This window comes from Daucus carota, chromosome 1 (genome assembly GCF_001625215.2).
Source record: "Daucus carota subsp. sativus chromosome 1, DH1 v3.0, whole genome shotgun sequence".
Classification (NCBI taxonomy): domain Eukaryota; kingdom Viridiplantae; phylum Streptophyta; class Magnoliopsida; order Apiales; family Apiaceae; genus Daucus; species Daucus carota.
Window position 1 is genome coordinate 26,133,305 of NC_030381.2, and position 14,643 is coordinate 26,147,947.

The 14,643-nt window shown below is 35.2% G+C and overlaps 2 protein-coding genes across 2 annotated transcripts; both read left to right on the plus strand.

Annotated features, from left to right (window-relative positions):
• The first annotated feature begins 3,585 nt into the window (after positions 1–3,585).
• On the plus strand, positions 3,586–9,303 carry LOC108206607 (magnesium transporter MRS2-3). The gene is made up of 6 exons (XM_017376965.2): positions 3,586–4,126; positions 6,044–6,280; positions 6,445–6,573; positions 7,077–7,228; positions 7,318–7,537; positions 8,633–9,303. The coding sequence occupies exons 1-6, from the start codon at positions 3,713–3,715 to the stop codon at positions 8,924–8,926; spliced, it is 1,446 nt and encodes a 481-aa protein (XP_017232454.1). The 5' UTR covers positions 3,586–3,712; the 3' UTR covers positions 8,927–9,303.
• Positions 9,304–12,738: 3,435 nt separating this feature from the next.
• Positions 12,739–14,070, plus strand: LOC108198509 (protein SOB FIVE-LIKE 5). Its single transcript, XM_017366266.2, has 4 exons — positions 12,739–13,270; positions 13,376–13,459; positions 13,572–13,645; positions 13,757–14,070. The coding sequence occupies exons 1-4, from the start codon at positions 12,881–12,883 to the stop codon at positions 13,788–13,790; spliced, it is 582 nt and encodes a 193-aa protein (XP_017221755.1). The 5' UTR covers positions 12,739–12,880; the 3' UTR covers positions 13,791–14,070.
• The last annotated feature ends 573 nt before the right edge of the window (positions 14,071–14,643 follow it).

Consider the following 14,643-nt stretch of genomic DNA (forward strand, 5'->3'; position numbering starts at 1 on the left):
GTGAGCACCTACTATATATTACATGCACCTATACCTCTGACAAATATACTGGCAGCTATTTATCACAATTCACAACTTCCCATTTTCGAGATATCTTGTTGTTCAACATTTTCATCTTCTGTCGTTGAATACGTTAGAAATGGTATTAAAGGACAGATCCTACGAAAAGAAGAAGCTGAAATTTGCCCGTTTCATGTTGGCACCAGTGAAAGTGCTTCTTTGCGGTGCCAGAGATTTTACCATAAGCACATTCTGCGCTTGTGCTGGGAGGATAGGCGAAGGTAGTGCTGTTATGATGTGCGTTGTCATAATGCCGCAAGTGTATCCAGTGCCTGGAAAATATAATAGTAGTGGTTCAACCAAGGAGAAGAGAAGTAGTGAGCTCATCAGAGTGATAGCGACAAGGAATGCTGAGGGAAATACGTCGGAGAGCAACGGTGGTGGCAGGAGTAGGCTGAGTGCTGCGACTGAGAATGGCAGCTGCCAGAGGAGTTATAGTATTGGTGTGGGTCAGATTGGAAGAATTGATGAAGATGGCCCTTGTGATTTTGTGGAAACTGATCCAAGTAACAAGAATAAGTAGCCAGGATGCAAGAGCTAGTATTTCAGGAACAGGGATCCAAAATATTGTTGGTAGATCAGAAATTTAGAGTTCGGACATGGACTCAAGTCTCAACGAACAGGTTGAGGCGAAAAGTTCTTTTTTCGGCACAATTTGAAGCGAAATGTCCAAAATAGTATACATAGCATATCTATTATACCTTTGTTTGCTGAGACTTAAGTTGTCTCACATTTTTTGTTCAGGTTACCGATAAATTAAATTGTCTAAATTGTCGAGCTTCGATCTCTTTCTCATAAAATATTTGCTCCGGCTAAAAATAATAAAGATCATGAAACATTTGAATTCGGTCCAGATTGTTACACAATTATACAATAGGTTAATTATATAATAATTTCGCACCAATATATTATCCGGATCATTCTCAAATTTTCAATCTCATTTGAAACATTGTTTCCAGAAAGAGCATTTAAAATTTTAAAAATAAAACATTAAATTTGGAAACAAATTGATAGTTTGAGAGGTGTTACTTAAAGTTTTTAACATAGGCCCTGTTTGGGATGGATTAGCTGTTAGATGTTAGCAGATTGAATTAGATGTTTTGACTAGCGGATTGAAATAGATGTTTTGACTAACGGATTGAATTAGCTGTTTCTCGTAAAACTGTTTGGTTAATAGCTGATTGATTAGTTTTTTCTGACAAAACCCAAAACTTCTAACCCAAAAAACTCTTTAAAGTAGCTTTTTCAAAATTAGCTTTTTGGGTCCAAACCTCTATTTCAATCCGCTAACTACCAAACACTTATATTAGCGGGTTCTAGTAGTCAAACCTCTAAACCACCCAAAATCTCTAAACCACCCCAAAACTCTAACTTCCAAACAGGGTCATAGTAGGGTATTGAAATTATGCAAGCACGATTAATTGAATTTCCACTTTCAAAAAATGGGTGTATATGAATTATTAGGATCTTTCATAACCCATCTCTTCCACCGTCATTTTATCCAAGTTGGGACGTGTGTCATATATTGTTTATGTATGTGCTTTGCGTTAAAAAGCTGAATCTCGTATTTTATCCATAACAAGTGATATCAAGAGTCAAGGTCAGGATCAAAGTGATTGATGAGGTTGGAGGAAAACTCATAATTCAATAAAGAATACATGATACGATGAAGGTTTTTCTAGCAGGAAGAGACAAAGTTACATGCGGTATGACGGCTAACTTATATCGTGGATTAATCATAATGGACTCGAGATGGAAGAAGATGAAAAGGATCATCGCAATTGTTTCAATGGTTTGATCAACCAGATGAATTGTTCGGATGATACTAGTGTTAATGATCATTGTTTCAATGATTTGATCAACCAGGTGGATAATTCGGATGATACCAATAGTTCATCTAAAGGCTTAAAGATTGTGAAGGTAAGGATCGGGTGACTCGTCAGATGGAAGGTGACTCGTCAGATGGAAGGGCACTCGTGGTTGATGCAAGGATTTTGTTGATGAGTAAAGTCTGAAAGAATTAAACAAGGAGATTCTTGTTTGAGGGGGCGCATTGGAACGGTGTGTGGACGTCTTTGCCATTGTTGATTCAGTTTTGAAATTGTATTGGGCTCAAGGGGGTGATTGTTAGGTATGGTACCATGAAATTTGGTGATACAAAATATAGAATGAGAATAAAAGAGAATAATGATCATTATTATAAAATATATTTATTGGTCACAAAATTAGAACAAGATTGTTGGTATTAACCTAGTTGGAATAAGATTCTGATTTGAGTTTAATATTTCAGAATTGGATTGTAATTGCGCTTAGGTATTTCAAAATTAGATTTTGAATTGTCGAAGTTTGAGATGACTGTATATACATACATAATTATATTATGTTTGATAGACGTGCTTAAGATATAGATTTATGTATCACTTGTGAACCAGTATTATTTTAGTATTAAGTTCGATTGATTGTATCGATAACGGGAAACATGGATTTTTTGCATCATATATTATTTATGTATGACTTTGCATTAGAATTTGATTCTCGTAACACTCCAAATATTATTTAAAGTGATTTTATAATAAAGAAATTGATCAAAATATTATATTAAAAAAGAGAGTTAAAAATATATTTTTGACAATTTATATTATTTTTCAATTTTATATGATAAAAGATGATATTATCATTTAAATACACAATCTATCATCTTTAATTTTATTATTATTTATTATAACTTTCTTATTTATATAAAATTATCAAACATATATTAAGTTTTAAAAAAAATTTATTTCGACTTTTACGTTTAAATCATTTCAAATTTAAAATAGCCGAATAAATAGTGACACTGAATTTTTACTTATAGTTTATTTGCTAAACTATTTAAAATCACAATTTATTAATTGAAATTTATTACTCCCTCCGTCCCTTTTTATCTGTCCATTTTGGAAAAAAAACACATACCAAGAAATACTTGATTGTATAAACTTTTTCATTAAATAACTCTAATTAATATCTTGAAAATGGTGGAATACCCCTACTTTATGTCTTGAAAACATGAATTCAACCAAGTTTTAAATAAGTCAAGCCTTGAAAATTGAAATTATGGAGATATATTTGAAAAACTATCATTAAATTAGTTTTGAAAGTATAAATGGACAGATAAATAGGGACAAATTTTCACTTCCAAAATCGACAGATAAATAGGGACGGAGGGAGTATTTCCCTTTTCTTTTTCAGCATAGAACACTTGTAAGTGTACTCCTCTGTCCCTCTCATTTCTTTACCGTTACTATTTTGGGATGTCCTTCTCATTTCTTTACGTTATTATAAATAGTAAGTTTTTACATCATTACACCCACTATCTTCCCCTACTATCTCTAATTTAATAATAAAAACTACTATTACACCCACTACTTTCCTCCACTATCTCAAATCTATTATTAAATATTGATAGGTCCCACCACTTTACCCACTTTTCATCTAACTTTACCCATTTTTCATACATTGTCTTGGTCTCCGTGTCCCCCTCCAATGTAAACAATTGAGGGGGACGGAGGGAGTAACTAGTAAGTGAAAGTACAGTAACTTCTTTTGACGAGATTGTAAGTTGTAACTCTGTCAGTGTCAGAAGCCCCGAATCCCCAGCTCTCACTAGGTGATCATGAGAACCTCGTACCCTCCCTTTCTTCCGAAACCCATCGTCCCACCGCCGGAAAATGAAGTGGACCCCACACGAACCACCATCCCCAACCACCGTAAAAAACCCACCAGCAAACGCCCCTGGCTAGTCCTCGACTCAACAGGCCAAACCCAAGTCATGGAAGCTGGGAAGCACGCTTTAATGCGCCTCACTTTCTTGCCTGCTCGTGATCTTCGGATTCTTGATCCATTACTCTCTTACCCTTCTACTATTTTGGGCCGAGAGCGCGCAATCGTCATCAATCTTGAACATATCAAGGCTATTATTACTGCCCAGGAAGTGTTTTTGCTCAATTTCAAGGACCCTTCTGTAGGGACTTTTGTCGAACATCTTCAGCGCCGTGTAGCGCGCCACTATCAGGCTGTTAAATCTCGGGTATGATTCTGTTCTGTGGTTTTGGTTTGCTTTTTGCTCATGTTAGGGGTTTTGATTTCGAAATGTTTTTCGTAGAGTTTTGATCGTTGCAATGTTTTTGTAAAGTTGTGATCTTTGAAATTTGGGGAGTGCGATGCTAGAGTCTTTAAACTGGAATTTCAGTGCTTATGCGACGATTTTGATTAGTTTTGGATATGTGAAGTGTAAGCATCTTATTCGTGATCCTCGGTATAATGGTGTGATTTGAAGTTGGTAGTTTGGTTTTAGGGAATTGTGGGCTTTATTTGTGGAATTTAGGTATAATGTAATGAATTTTGTCTTTTAGGTTCTTATGTGACAGATTGTGATTAGTTTTGCACTTTGTGTATGTAGATTGTAAAAAATCTTATTCTTAATGCTAGGTCTATGCTGTGACTCAAGCTTTTTGTTTGTAATTTAATTTTAATGCCTTGCTCCTGAGTTTTTTAAGGATGGAAAGCAAAGGAATGTAAGTGGAAGTAAGTGGAATGGGACCTTACTAGAGATCACTCACTTGCTTCCGAGTTTAAAAATTGAAGAGTGGACTAGATTCATAATGTGCTCCCGTGTTGGATGGAAAACATTTAATTGATTGTTTGTTACAATTTTACCCTTTTATTTAAAAATTACGAATACAATTTAATTAATAAGGACATGTTTGTCATTTTAACACTTTTTTGATGCTCGAACCACGTTCTTTCCTCTTCATCTGACCTTTGGAGTGAAAGTTTCGGGATGAAATTTTAATAAACTTATTTCCCTCTTCACTTGCTTTTGTTCGTAAAAAAAACTCGGGAGCACAAACATGAGTGCAAATCTTGTTATTTGCTCTCCTCTTCATCTGCTTTCACCTTTATTTAAAATTCGGGAGCAGAAGAATTGTGAGTTTATGTTGAAATTTTATTGAAAAGGTGAGTTTATGTTTCTGCTACCTGTAAAACTGGGATCTTCGAATATTTTTTTATGATCTTTTAGTAGACTGACATAAGTTTTGTGGATTACATTTTGGTTATATATTCAAGAGGATGCGGACTTATAGTGAATTTGAAGTAAGGATATTATGTGGATCATATTGTGGAAGGTCTTAGTGTTATATTGAAATTAAAGTAAGGATGTACTTGGATTACTGATTTAGAATCGGGTCTGAACCAACTGTTGTGAAAGTTATTTGAGCATACTACTACAAATTTTTCCTTGTATACTTGAGTGACAAACTCCTGAGAGTATTAGTATTCCATACGTAATATGAGAACATATTTGTAATCATGTTATCTGAAACTTTTAGTTGTTTGTAGTTTGACATGTTAATTCATACATTCAAGTTTGAAGTTGTAACTTTGGTCCAGAATCAAGTATGGTCTCTGTAGTCTGTTCAGTTTTTCCTGAACTTAATCTTAGCCGCAGGTGTCTCTTATTGGAGATTGAATTTAATTGTCTAAGTCTTGGGTTCATATAACTCATTAGGAAACTTCTGATACATGCTATATGTAATGCTCCTCATTATCTTAGATTGGGACTTGCATTCAATAGATATATTCTGAGAAAGTGCGATTCATTCAAATGTTTACGTACTTGCTTTGAATTTCTGTTCTTCATTGTCATACTTCTCAAAGATTTGAGCTAGTTACCATGTCCATATATATTTAGGAAATTTTCATTTGTATCTCATAGATTGGAACTTGCATTTAATAGATATATTTTGAGAAAGTGCCATTCATTTCGAATGTTAATGTACTTGCTTTGAATTTCTGTTCTTCATTGTCATACTTCTCAAAGATTTGAGCTAGTTACCATGTCCATATATATTTAGGAAATTTTTATTTGTATCTCATTACACCAGTTCTACGAGGATGTTACCATTTCTGAGTATTTACTGATAGTTAAGTTTTGGTATTGCAGGAAGGTGGGGCCAATTCTGAAATTACAGACTGGACCAGTTTGTATGATCTAGACGATTCACAATCAAGGCCAGCTAGTCCTTCAAAACTGTCTAGAAGCTTCCCAAAGATGGACGAGGACAGTGAGAAAGATGAAAAACAAGCTCTCGATAATCGAGATGGGTTGAAACTGCTTCCCTTTGAGTTTATAGCTTTAGAGGCCTGCCTTGAAGCTGCCTGTAGTTGCTTGGATAATGAAGTATGCCATATAAACAGTCCTGCTTATTAGCTTTTGTAAATTTTTTATGGTTAAGCAGTCTATTAAAAGATGTCAATATCTTTTTTAAATTCATATTATTATAATCCCTATCGTCGATACTTCATCCCTTTTATAATAGTTTTTCTTTTCTTATGATGAATTAGGCAAAGACTTTGGAGCAAGAAGCTCATCCAGCCTTGGACAAGCTGACTTCACATATCAGTACACTTAATTTGGATCGTGTCCGTCAAATCAAAAGTCGTTTGGTAGCAATAACTGGACGAGTTCAGAAGGTAGTGGCTTTAGCTTTTAAGTTCTTTTAAAGTGCTACTTCGGCTGTTATATTCTAGAATGCAATTGAATCATCTTACATGTACTTACCGACAGAGTCTTGCCATGTTTTAGCAGATGCATCAGTGCTCTATATACTCTGGTCATGCATTCACAAATCTCACTACAATTTGAGTTTGGTATATAAGTGCGCTATGGACTTAATTTGCAGACTGTTGTATGTTTGAATACAAGGAGTACTTGAATAATCTTAAGAGAGATGTAAATTGCTAATCATAGTGTAATCATTTGCTTATCATCCCTGTCGGCTGTCGATTTATTATGGAAGTCAATAAGAAAGAGTTGCATTTCTAGTTTTGATTGTTATATATATGTGCTGAGTATGATTCATCAAGGTTGATGTTACAATGATTTACTGCTTCTTAACGCGCTTTACATATGTAGCACGAGCAGTTTGATCGATTTTCTTGCAACTATTTTTTTTGAAAGTGTACTTGATTATCAGGTAAGGGATGAATTGGAGCAGTTGCTGGATGATGATGAAGATATGGCTGAGATGTATCTGACAGAAAAAATGTTGCAACGTCTTGAAAACTCAACAATTTCCTCTATGAATGACGAAGCTGGTGTCGAAGATGGGTCAGACATTGATGGCACGTATGCAATATGAAGCAATTATTGTTTTTTTAAATATAATTTTCTCTCTTGCATTTTAATATATACATGCTGACTTTTTCGTGAATTAGGATCCCTGATGATGTCTATGTTGAAGGTGATTCTCAACATATTGACAACCAACAGAATCATCTGTTTGGTGCGTCTAATGTACCTGGAAGAGACAGCCATGGGACCCGTACCAGTACCGCTCACAGTGCTATCAGTAAACAACTTGATGTAGAAGAGCTGGAAATGCTTTTGGAAGCATATTTTGTGCAGATTGATGGTACACTGAATAAACTATCCACAGTATGTCAAAAAAACCTATATTAATGATATCATATAAAGTTGATGTGTCCTTATTTTAGATTACAACTTAGTAAATTATGCTGTTGCCATTATTATTATTTTATTATTATAGTAACTATTATTTTTTATGATTAATGTAATTGCCATTATTGCTTATCATGAAGGGTGTTCTCTTCTTAATTGACCAATCCCCCCTCCCCCCCCCCCCCCCACAGTCTGTGCAGCGCTTTATAGTTTTTGACTTTTTGGAAATCACTGGACCGTTAAAAGTGAGCTTATGGTGTTCATTGTCCTTCGGCTGGAAGTCACACTGGTTACTAAAACAAATACATGCCTGCCCTGCTTAAAGATTTTCAGATTCCCCCTTCAAAATATTCTTGACATGCCCTGATAATTTATAAAATCTCATAAAGTTGATGCATGCATGTCTGGCATGTTGAATTGTGCAAGCTTCTACGATTTAATGTGTTCTCTTGAGATATATTTGTTTCCAGAAAATAAAAGTTGAGGTAAGATTCTTAATGGTACAGTTATGCTCAGATTGTAATCTTATACGTAGTCCTTTAGATGTTCTCATGAACCATTTGGAAGTAGTTGCACTTCGATTTTATGTGAATTGACTTGAAACTGGTAAGAAGCTACCAAAAGGTCTTATAAGTTGTAACAATCAGTTTATGGGGTTGTATCGAAAATTTAATGAACAGTCTAAACTAAGCTTATTACTAATTGATGCAATCCATACAAGTAGACAAAATAATACTGAGGTTTGTTACTCGCTGTTCATTTATATGGTTTTTATTGATGCATCGATACTTGCTGTACCCTGTTAAACCTCAAAGCATGGGGGTATTGTCAATGTTTTTTGTAAAGGTCTTGAACTCCCACATTATGTGGAATGGTTGCCATGCTTATTTCAAATTATGGATCTGTAAATCCAACTGGCTGAATAGTGAACATATGAGTGTCGAGGACGAAATTGTCTATTGTTGTGTTGGAAATGCAGATACATATCCAGCTTTACATATATACTAATAAATTTTGATAAACTTGCACCGACTTTACTGACATTTTATATCTTATGGTGGTTGTTGCAAGCTGAGAGAGTATGTGGATGACACAGAAGACTACATCAACATCATGTTGGATGACAAACAGAATCATCTGTTGCAAATGGGGGTCATGTTAACTACAGCAACTTTGGTGGTGAATGCCTTTGTGGTGGTTGCTGGTGTTTTCGGAATGAATATCACCATTGATCTATTTGATCCCACTGGCAAAAGGCATGGTCAGAAAGAGTTTCTCTTTACTATTTTTGGCGGTACTGCTGGTAGCATTTTCTTATATGTCACTGCAATCAGCTGGTACAAGCGCAAACGCTTACTGGATTGACTTTAATATTGCATCTGATGAAGATTCTAAACTGCGCGCTCGGTTTGTTGAGGCTCTGTACATAACAAAAATCTGCAAATTCACACTAAGCAATTCTGTGCTGGAGTAACCATCTCAATGGTATCAGTTTTGCGGAGTATGTTCAATCTCTGAAGACATTGTACTGAGTAGACGGCTGGGCCTCCAGGTTTCTTTATGTTGTCTATATAATCTATAAAAAGCTAAATTACAAGCATGAAATGCATTACCTCTTTAAAAAGTCCTCAGAATGAATAAAACTGCGACTTACAAGACATGTTTATCTTTGTTTCTCTGTTATATATGACATCCCCTTGTACATAAATATAGGTTTTCTGGATCCCTGGAACCTTTTACTAGAGCATGCATAAGTGTAAATATAGCTTTGGTTTGCACGCGTTGTATGTGTACATCCGAAAACATGTAAATTCGATTAGTGTCTCGACTTGGAGTGTTACTCTGTGTCATGTGTGAAACAGGATTAAAAAAATTGAACCTGCAGCAAACCAGACTAAAAAACTAAGCCCTTTTTACCATAGTTGATGGCAACAGGTAAAGTTGGGCATTTGAGTCTGTTCTATATTAAGCTAGTAATATATCAGTGAAGCAGAGAGTAGTGATCCAAGAGAGAAAAAAGAGCACATGGAATATTGAAGCTTTTTAAGTGTAAGATTGACTGAGATGTGTTTATGAAGGAACCAAAGCTTCCCTCATATATAATATAATTGATAATTAATTATTATATACATGTATGTATGTATGTATCTACAGTACAATGTCCTTTTTTGGGTTGTAGCAAGTGAATTTAATTATGCTGATCATGTTCAAACTTTATAATAAAGGGTTATTACTTAAATTAATCCATTCTTGGTGTGAGACTCGAAACTGTTTAGATCAGTGTGTGCATGTGTGTGTGTTTCTACACTTCTATCCACAAATCTTCATGTGTCTTCTTATTCTTTTCATTTCAATATGTATCATTTCTTACATTCTAAACATCATTTGCTTTTAATGGAAACCCAAGAAACGTACGTAACATATCCCGTTTAGAGAACGGTCTATATTCTAGAGAACGATCTATATCTCATCTAGAACACGTTCTGGGTGTCCCGTTTAGAAAACGTTCCGAACAGAATAAGATGCATGTAAATAATTAAGTATTTTATCCTAACTATCATAATTTGTGGCATACATATACTATGTGGTTATAATTGTTGTAATATATCTTTGATAATAATCATATAATCTTACTATAGTTATAAAAAACTGTGAGGCAGAAGAACAAGAATAATTAGGTTGTATGTTCTGTAATAAATTGGAATTTTATATTTAACAGAGCAAGGAGTAAGCAGCTAATGAGCAGAAGCAATTGTAGTGCCTCATACTAATTTCGAGAAAATCACCAAAAATTAGGTTGAAGTCTGTGCGCACGTGCAGACATGTGTGTATTTCTGTTGAATGAAGTTCCCATATATCCACACGTGCAAACATGTGTCTGTGAGTGCGTGTGCATATATATATAAATACCTTGCAGTAGTATTTATCAGTGGTCAAAAGTTGGTACACTCATGGGGTTTTTAATTTACAATTACTGCCCAAAACACACACTAATCTCTGTACATTCACGGATCAACCTGTTGGTTCTCTTATATAATCCCTGTCCATATTGCTCTAATGTGTAGTATTTTATTATCATGATGATATATGTATTGTTACATTGTTATGTTTTGATGTATGATATAATGCGTTGTTACATTGTTATGTTTTGATGTAAATGTTGATATATATTTTATTAGCACGATAATTCTCTTTCCGTCCTAGCAGGTTGTTTATGTTCACTGTTTGTACGCATTTTGAGTCTCCTATAGAATATAGTTTCATAATGTTTTCTAATTTTTTTAATAAAGGTTTAAACGTCAAACTTTTATTCAGGGAAACGAAATTTTAAAAAATATTATGAAACTATACTTAATAGGATCCTCAAATACGTATCAAAAAGTAACGTAAAAAAAAAACCTGCTAAGACAAAGAAATACGATTTATTATAACATACGTATGTCGTGAATTTGATCGTATGAATATATCGGACGTGAAATATACAGGAGCATGTGGGATGTAAATTACAGATGCAGTAAGAGTGAGAGTCTGAGTAATGTCTGCAGTGTCCAGCACACATGTACTGCGACTTTCTTAGCAACCCCCTCCCAACTTGAAGATAAATACAGTTTCAATACCAATTACATTAGTCAGATCACATCACACCACATGCATCAGCTTTTCAATTAAAACAAAACATTTTTGAACATTTTATTCCTTAATTCCTTTTTACTATATTCAACATTCGGTTTTCAAAGTGTTCACTTGTTTTTCGTGATCAGTACCAAATTATCGACGCCTAAAATGGTTTTAGGCGTAGGTTAAGTGTTCGCTACAAAGTCATGACCAATAAGATGTTGGTGTGGTGTTTGAGTTCTGATATCCCTTTCGAGAGGTCAGGAGTTGACGAGATAATTGGTGCAATATTGAATTGCATCAAGGAATTGAAAACTGGAAAAGAGTGGCCCCTGGCAATACTAGTTCTGTATTTTCAGGCTTGACAACTCAGAACTTAATGCTCACGAGTTGCTCACTGCAGCCTACTTGCAAAGTTTCCTTTTCTGGAATCAAAATTAATAGGATACATGTTCATATAACATACTCTTCCATTATCGTATATTTTCAATAACACAGGAACATGGATCATTCACTCATTCGGTACAACCATTATACTTCGATTCTTGAATAATCCACATCAGTGCTTCTGCGCGAAATGTTTTTTTGTGTGGAAACCGGGAAGACCCGTATCATTAATTACGAGGTTACGTATCGAAATTTTTTCAATATCTTGTTCATTCAAAAGTGAAAAAAATAGTAGTAAAAAGAAAATTTGAGTCATTGAACACACTGAGGCTGTATAGATAAGGTGGTTTCAACTGGGAGCTGCAATAATTTAATGAGAATGTGTGTATCTAGAGCTGATATCGTGTGCTTGGAGAGTGATAGGTGTCCAAATACTGAGGAAGGAAGGATGGACGTGTACCCTTTTGGTTACGGGAGTACTCAGTGCATAGCTGTCTAGCATGTGAGGCCATTTTGCCTTGGCTCCTCTCCTTCCCATCTCCCTTTTCGCCCGGTCCGGTTCCTGATAGACGTATGATGGAACATATTTTTCGCCCGGTCCGGTTCCTGATAGACGTATGATGGAACATATTTTCGGCGGGTTTTTTCCGACCGAAAAGCATTAATCCTATATTTTATATGAAAATACAGGGGTGCTATAGTGTCTTATAGCGGAAAAATTGCCTGTCCTAGGATTTTTATCGTCTAGCAGAAAAACTGTTGATAGTATGTTTGCTAATAATCGATTCTTATGGATCATTTACCTTTTCTTAAACTTGACAGTTAACACTGCATAAATCTATGTACATTATGGAAATTCAGAGTTTACTGTAAACAATGTGCTTGCTCCTGTCAAATTTCTGCTGTTTCTGGGGAAATTATCGCGCATTGCAGGTTTTAAATACGTTTACCATGTCCGGGGTATGATGTGCGAGGATACTTATTATCCTCGACTACAAGAGATCTCTGTAACATTTCAGATTATTTTTCGGATTATGAGAATGTAGGCCGAAAAATGCGTGACAGCTGAAAATTGGTTTCACCGCGAGACCTGACATAATTGAGCAATTTTCGATTTATTAGCATGGAGAGCCGAACGGGTGAACCGGGACAAAATAAGTGTAGTTTTGGATTCTAGTGTGATCCCCTTTTAGATTTTTCTTCCTCCCTCTATATTCTTTCTTCTACTTTAGCCCTACACAATATAAACTCACCACAAGGCATCACCTCTACTATAAAGAACCAAGAACCTACATTACCAACTTCATTCACAGAGAAATGAATCCAATGTTTGATAGGGAATGTAGTAGTGGATGTGAATCTGGTTGGACTTTGTATTTAGACCATGAAGATTCTTTTCTTTCTCCATTTCCATCTCGAAAGAGTGGAGATGATTCTGTCAAACAGGATGAAGATGATTACGACGAGGAAGATATGTCGATGCTGTCTGATGCATCCTCAGGGCCACCTCATTTCCGCGATGAGGAGTACTATGGGAATGATTTGAGCAACAATGGCTTCTTTGTTCAGACACATAGTGATGCTGCATTGCCTAAGAACAATGGCAAGAGGAAGAAAAACAGTGAAAAGCGGCGACAGAGAGTTCAGGAACAACAGCTTTCTTTTCTTGATGACACGGCTAGTTCTCCAATCTTCGATGTTTCCAGTGTAAGTTTCAAATAAGTTCATGTCTCTAAGCTTTTATGATATATTCACTGCATCAAATATCAGTGTATTCATTAACCATTGTTTTTTTTTCCCGTATATTAACAGAACAACATAGCACTCTCCAACAATCAAGCTTCCACGGAGAATATGTTGGACTTCTCACAGGCTCACTCTTCGACTCAATATGAGGTACTCAGATTTATGTAGCTTTTCTCATTTATATCTAGTATGAACATTATTGTTTTTTTTTATCCGAATAAATGTGGTGTATTCGCAAGCTGACAGAAGTAAGTTCTTGTAGGGCAAAACTAGTTTCCGCGAGCATTATGGTTTCTGCAAGTCTCCTGTATCCGGAACAAAACTGCAGCAGAATCAGTTGAGTGAGAGTTTTTAAAGTATCTGTTGTTAAAAGATTGCACCATATTATTATATCAAAAATGATAAGTTTTTAACAAGATATTAGTTTTTGGATTTGTCTCCTAACAGTTGGATCGAGAGGAATAGGGTGGGGATGAGATGAAGCTAAAATCCGCAACACATCTGCAGTTGCTGCTGCAGCATAAAGAGGCTTGTCAAAGATAGAAGGATTTGGATGTAAAAGCTCAATCTTTTATCTTGTTAAATTTTCCTTCAGAGTTTCTGTTAATGTGGTAGGAAACAATCCGAGAGGAGAAAAAGTAGGGAAATAAATTTCCTGTTTTTCCGAATTCAATTTTCTTGTCGATGAATAGTTTCTGCATAAGAATATTTAAGTTCTTTGTGAGCAATCTCTTTGTGCAATAATGCATTTTTCTTGTTCTAATGGAGCCACATGCTCTCTCAAATTCTAACATTCCGAAATCTTCATTTAAATCGAAAAATTAACACACACAGTGCAAGATGTAGGACAATGGTAGAATTTAGAAATACTCTCACTCTCTGAGCAACAGGAGTTAAATAAAAACATGATATAAACCGTAATCCATTAGTCCTGTGCACAAGGCTTTCGCATCAGGAGGGTATGAGAAAATCGTGATCCATGTGTAAATTCAAATTTTCAAACTCCTGCACCACATTATGAAAAGGGAAGTAAAGTAGACTAAAAATTATCATCAACCATGCATAAAATAAGAGAAAAATAAGTATAGATTATATGAAAATAGCTTTGGAGTTGTAAAGACTAAGATTCCTCTGCATATTTAAGTGGAGTTTAATTCTCTTTTCCAACAAAAACATGACAAGTAGTACAACTACCTGATTCAGCAGTACAGCTCATTCTTTGACTACTGAGGTTAAGAAGAGGATCACAAAAGGCAAATCTTAGTTTAAGCTTGGTTTTGGTAGGATTCTTGAAATTCTTAGTTGGAAAGTCTGAAATGTAGTAAGTAAAACAA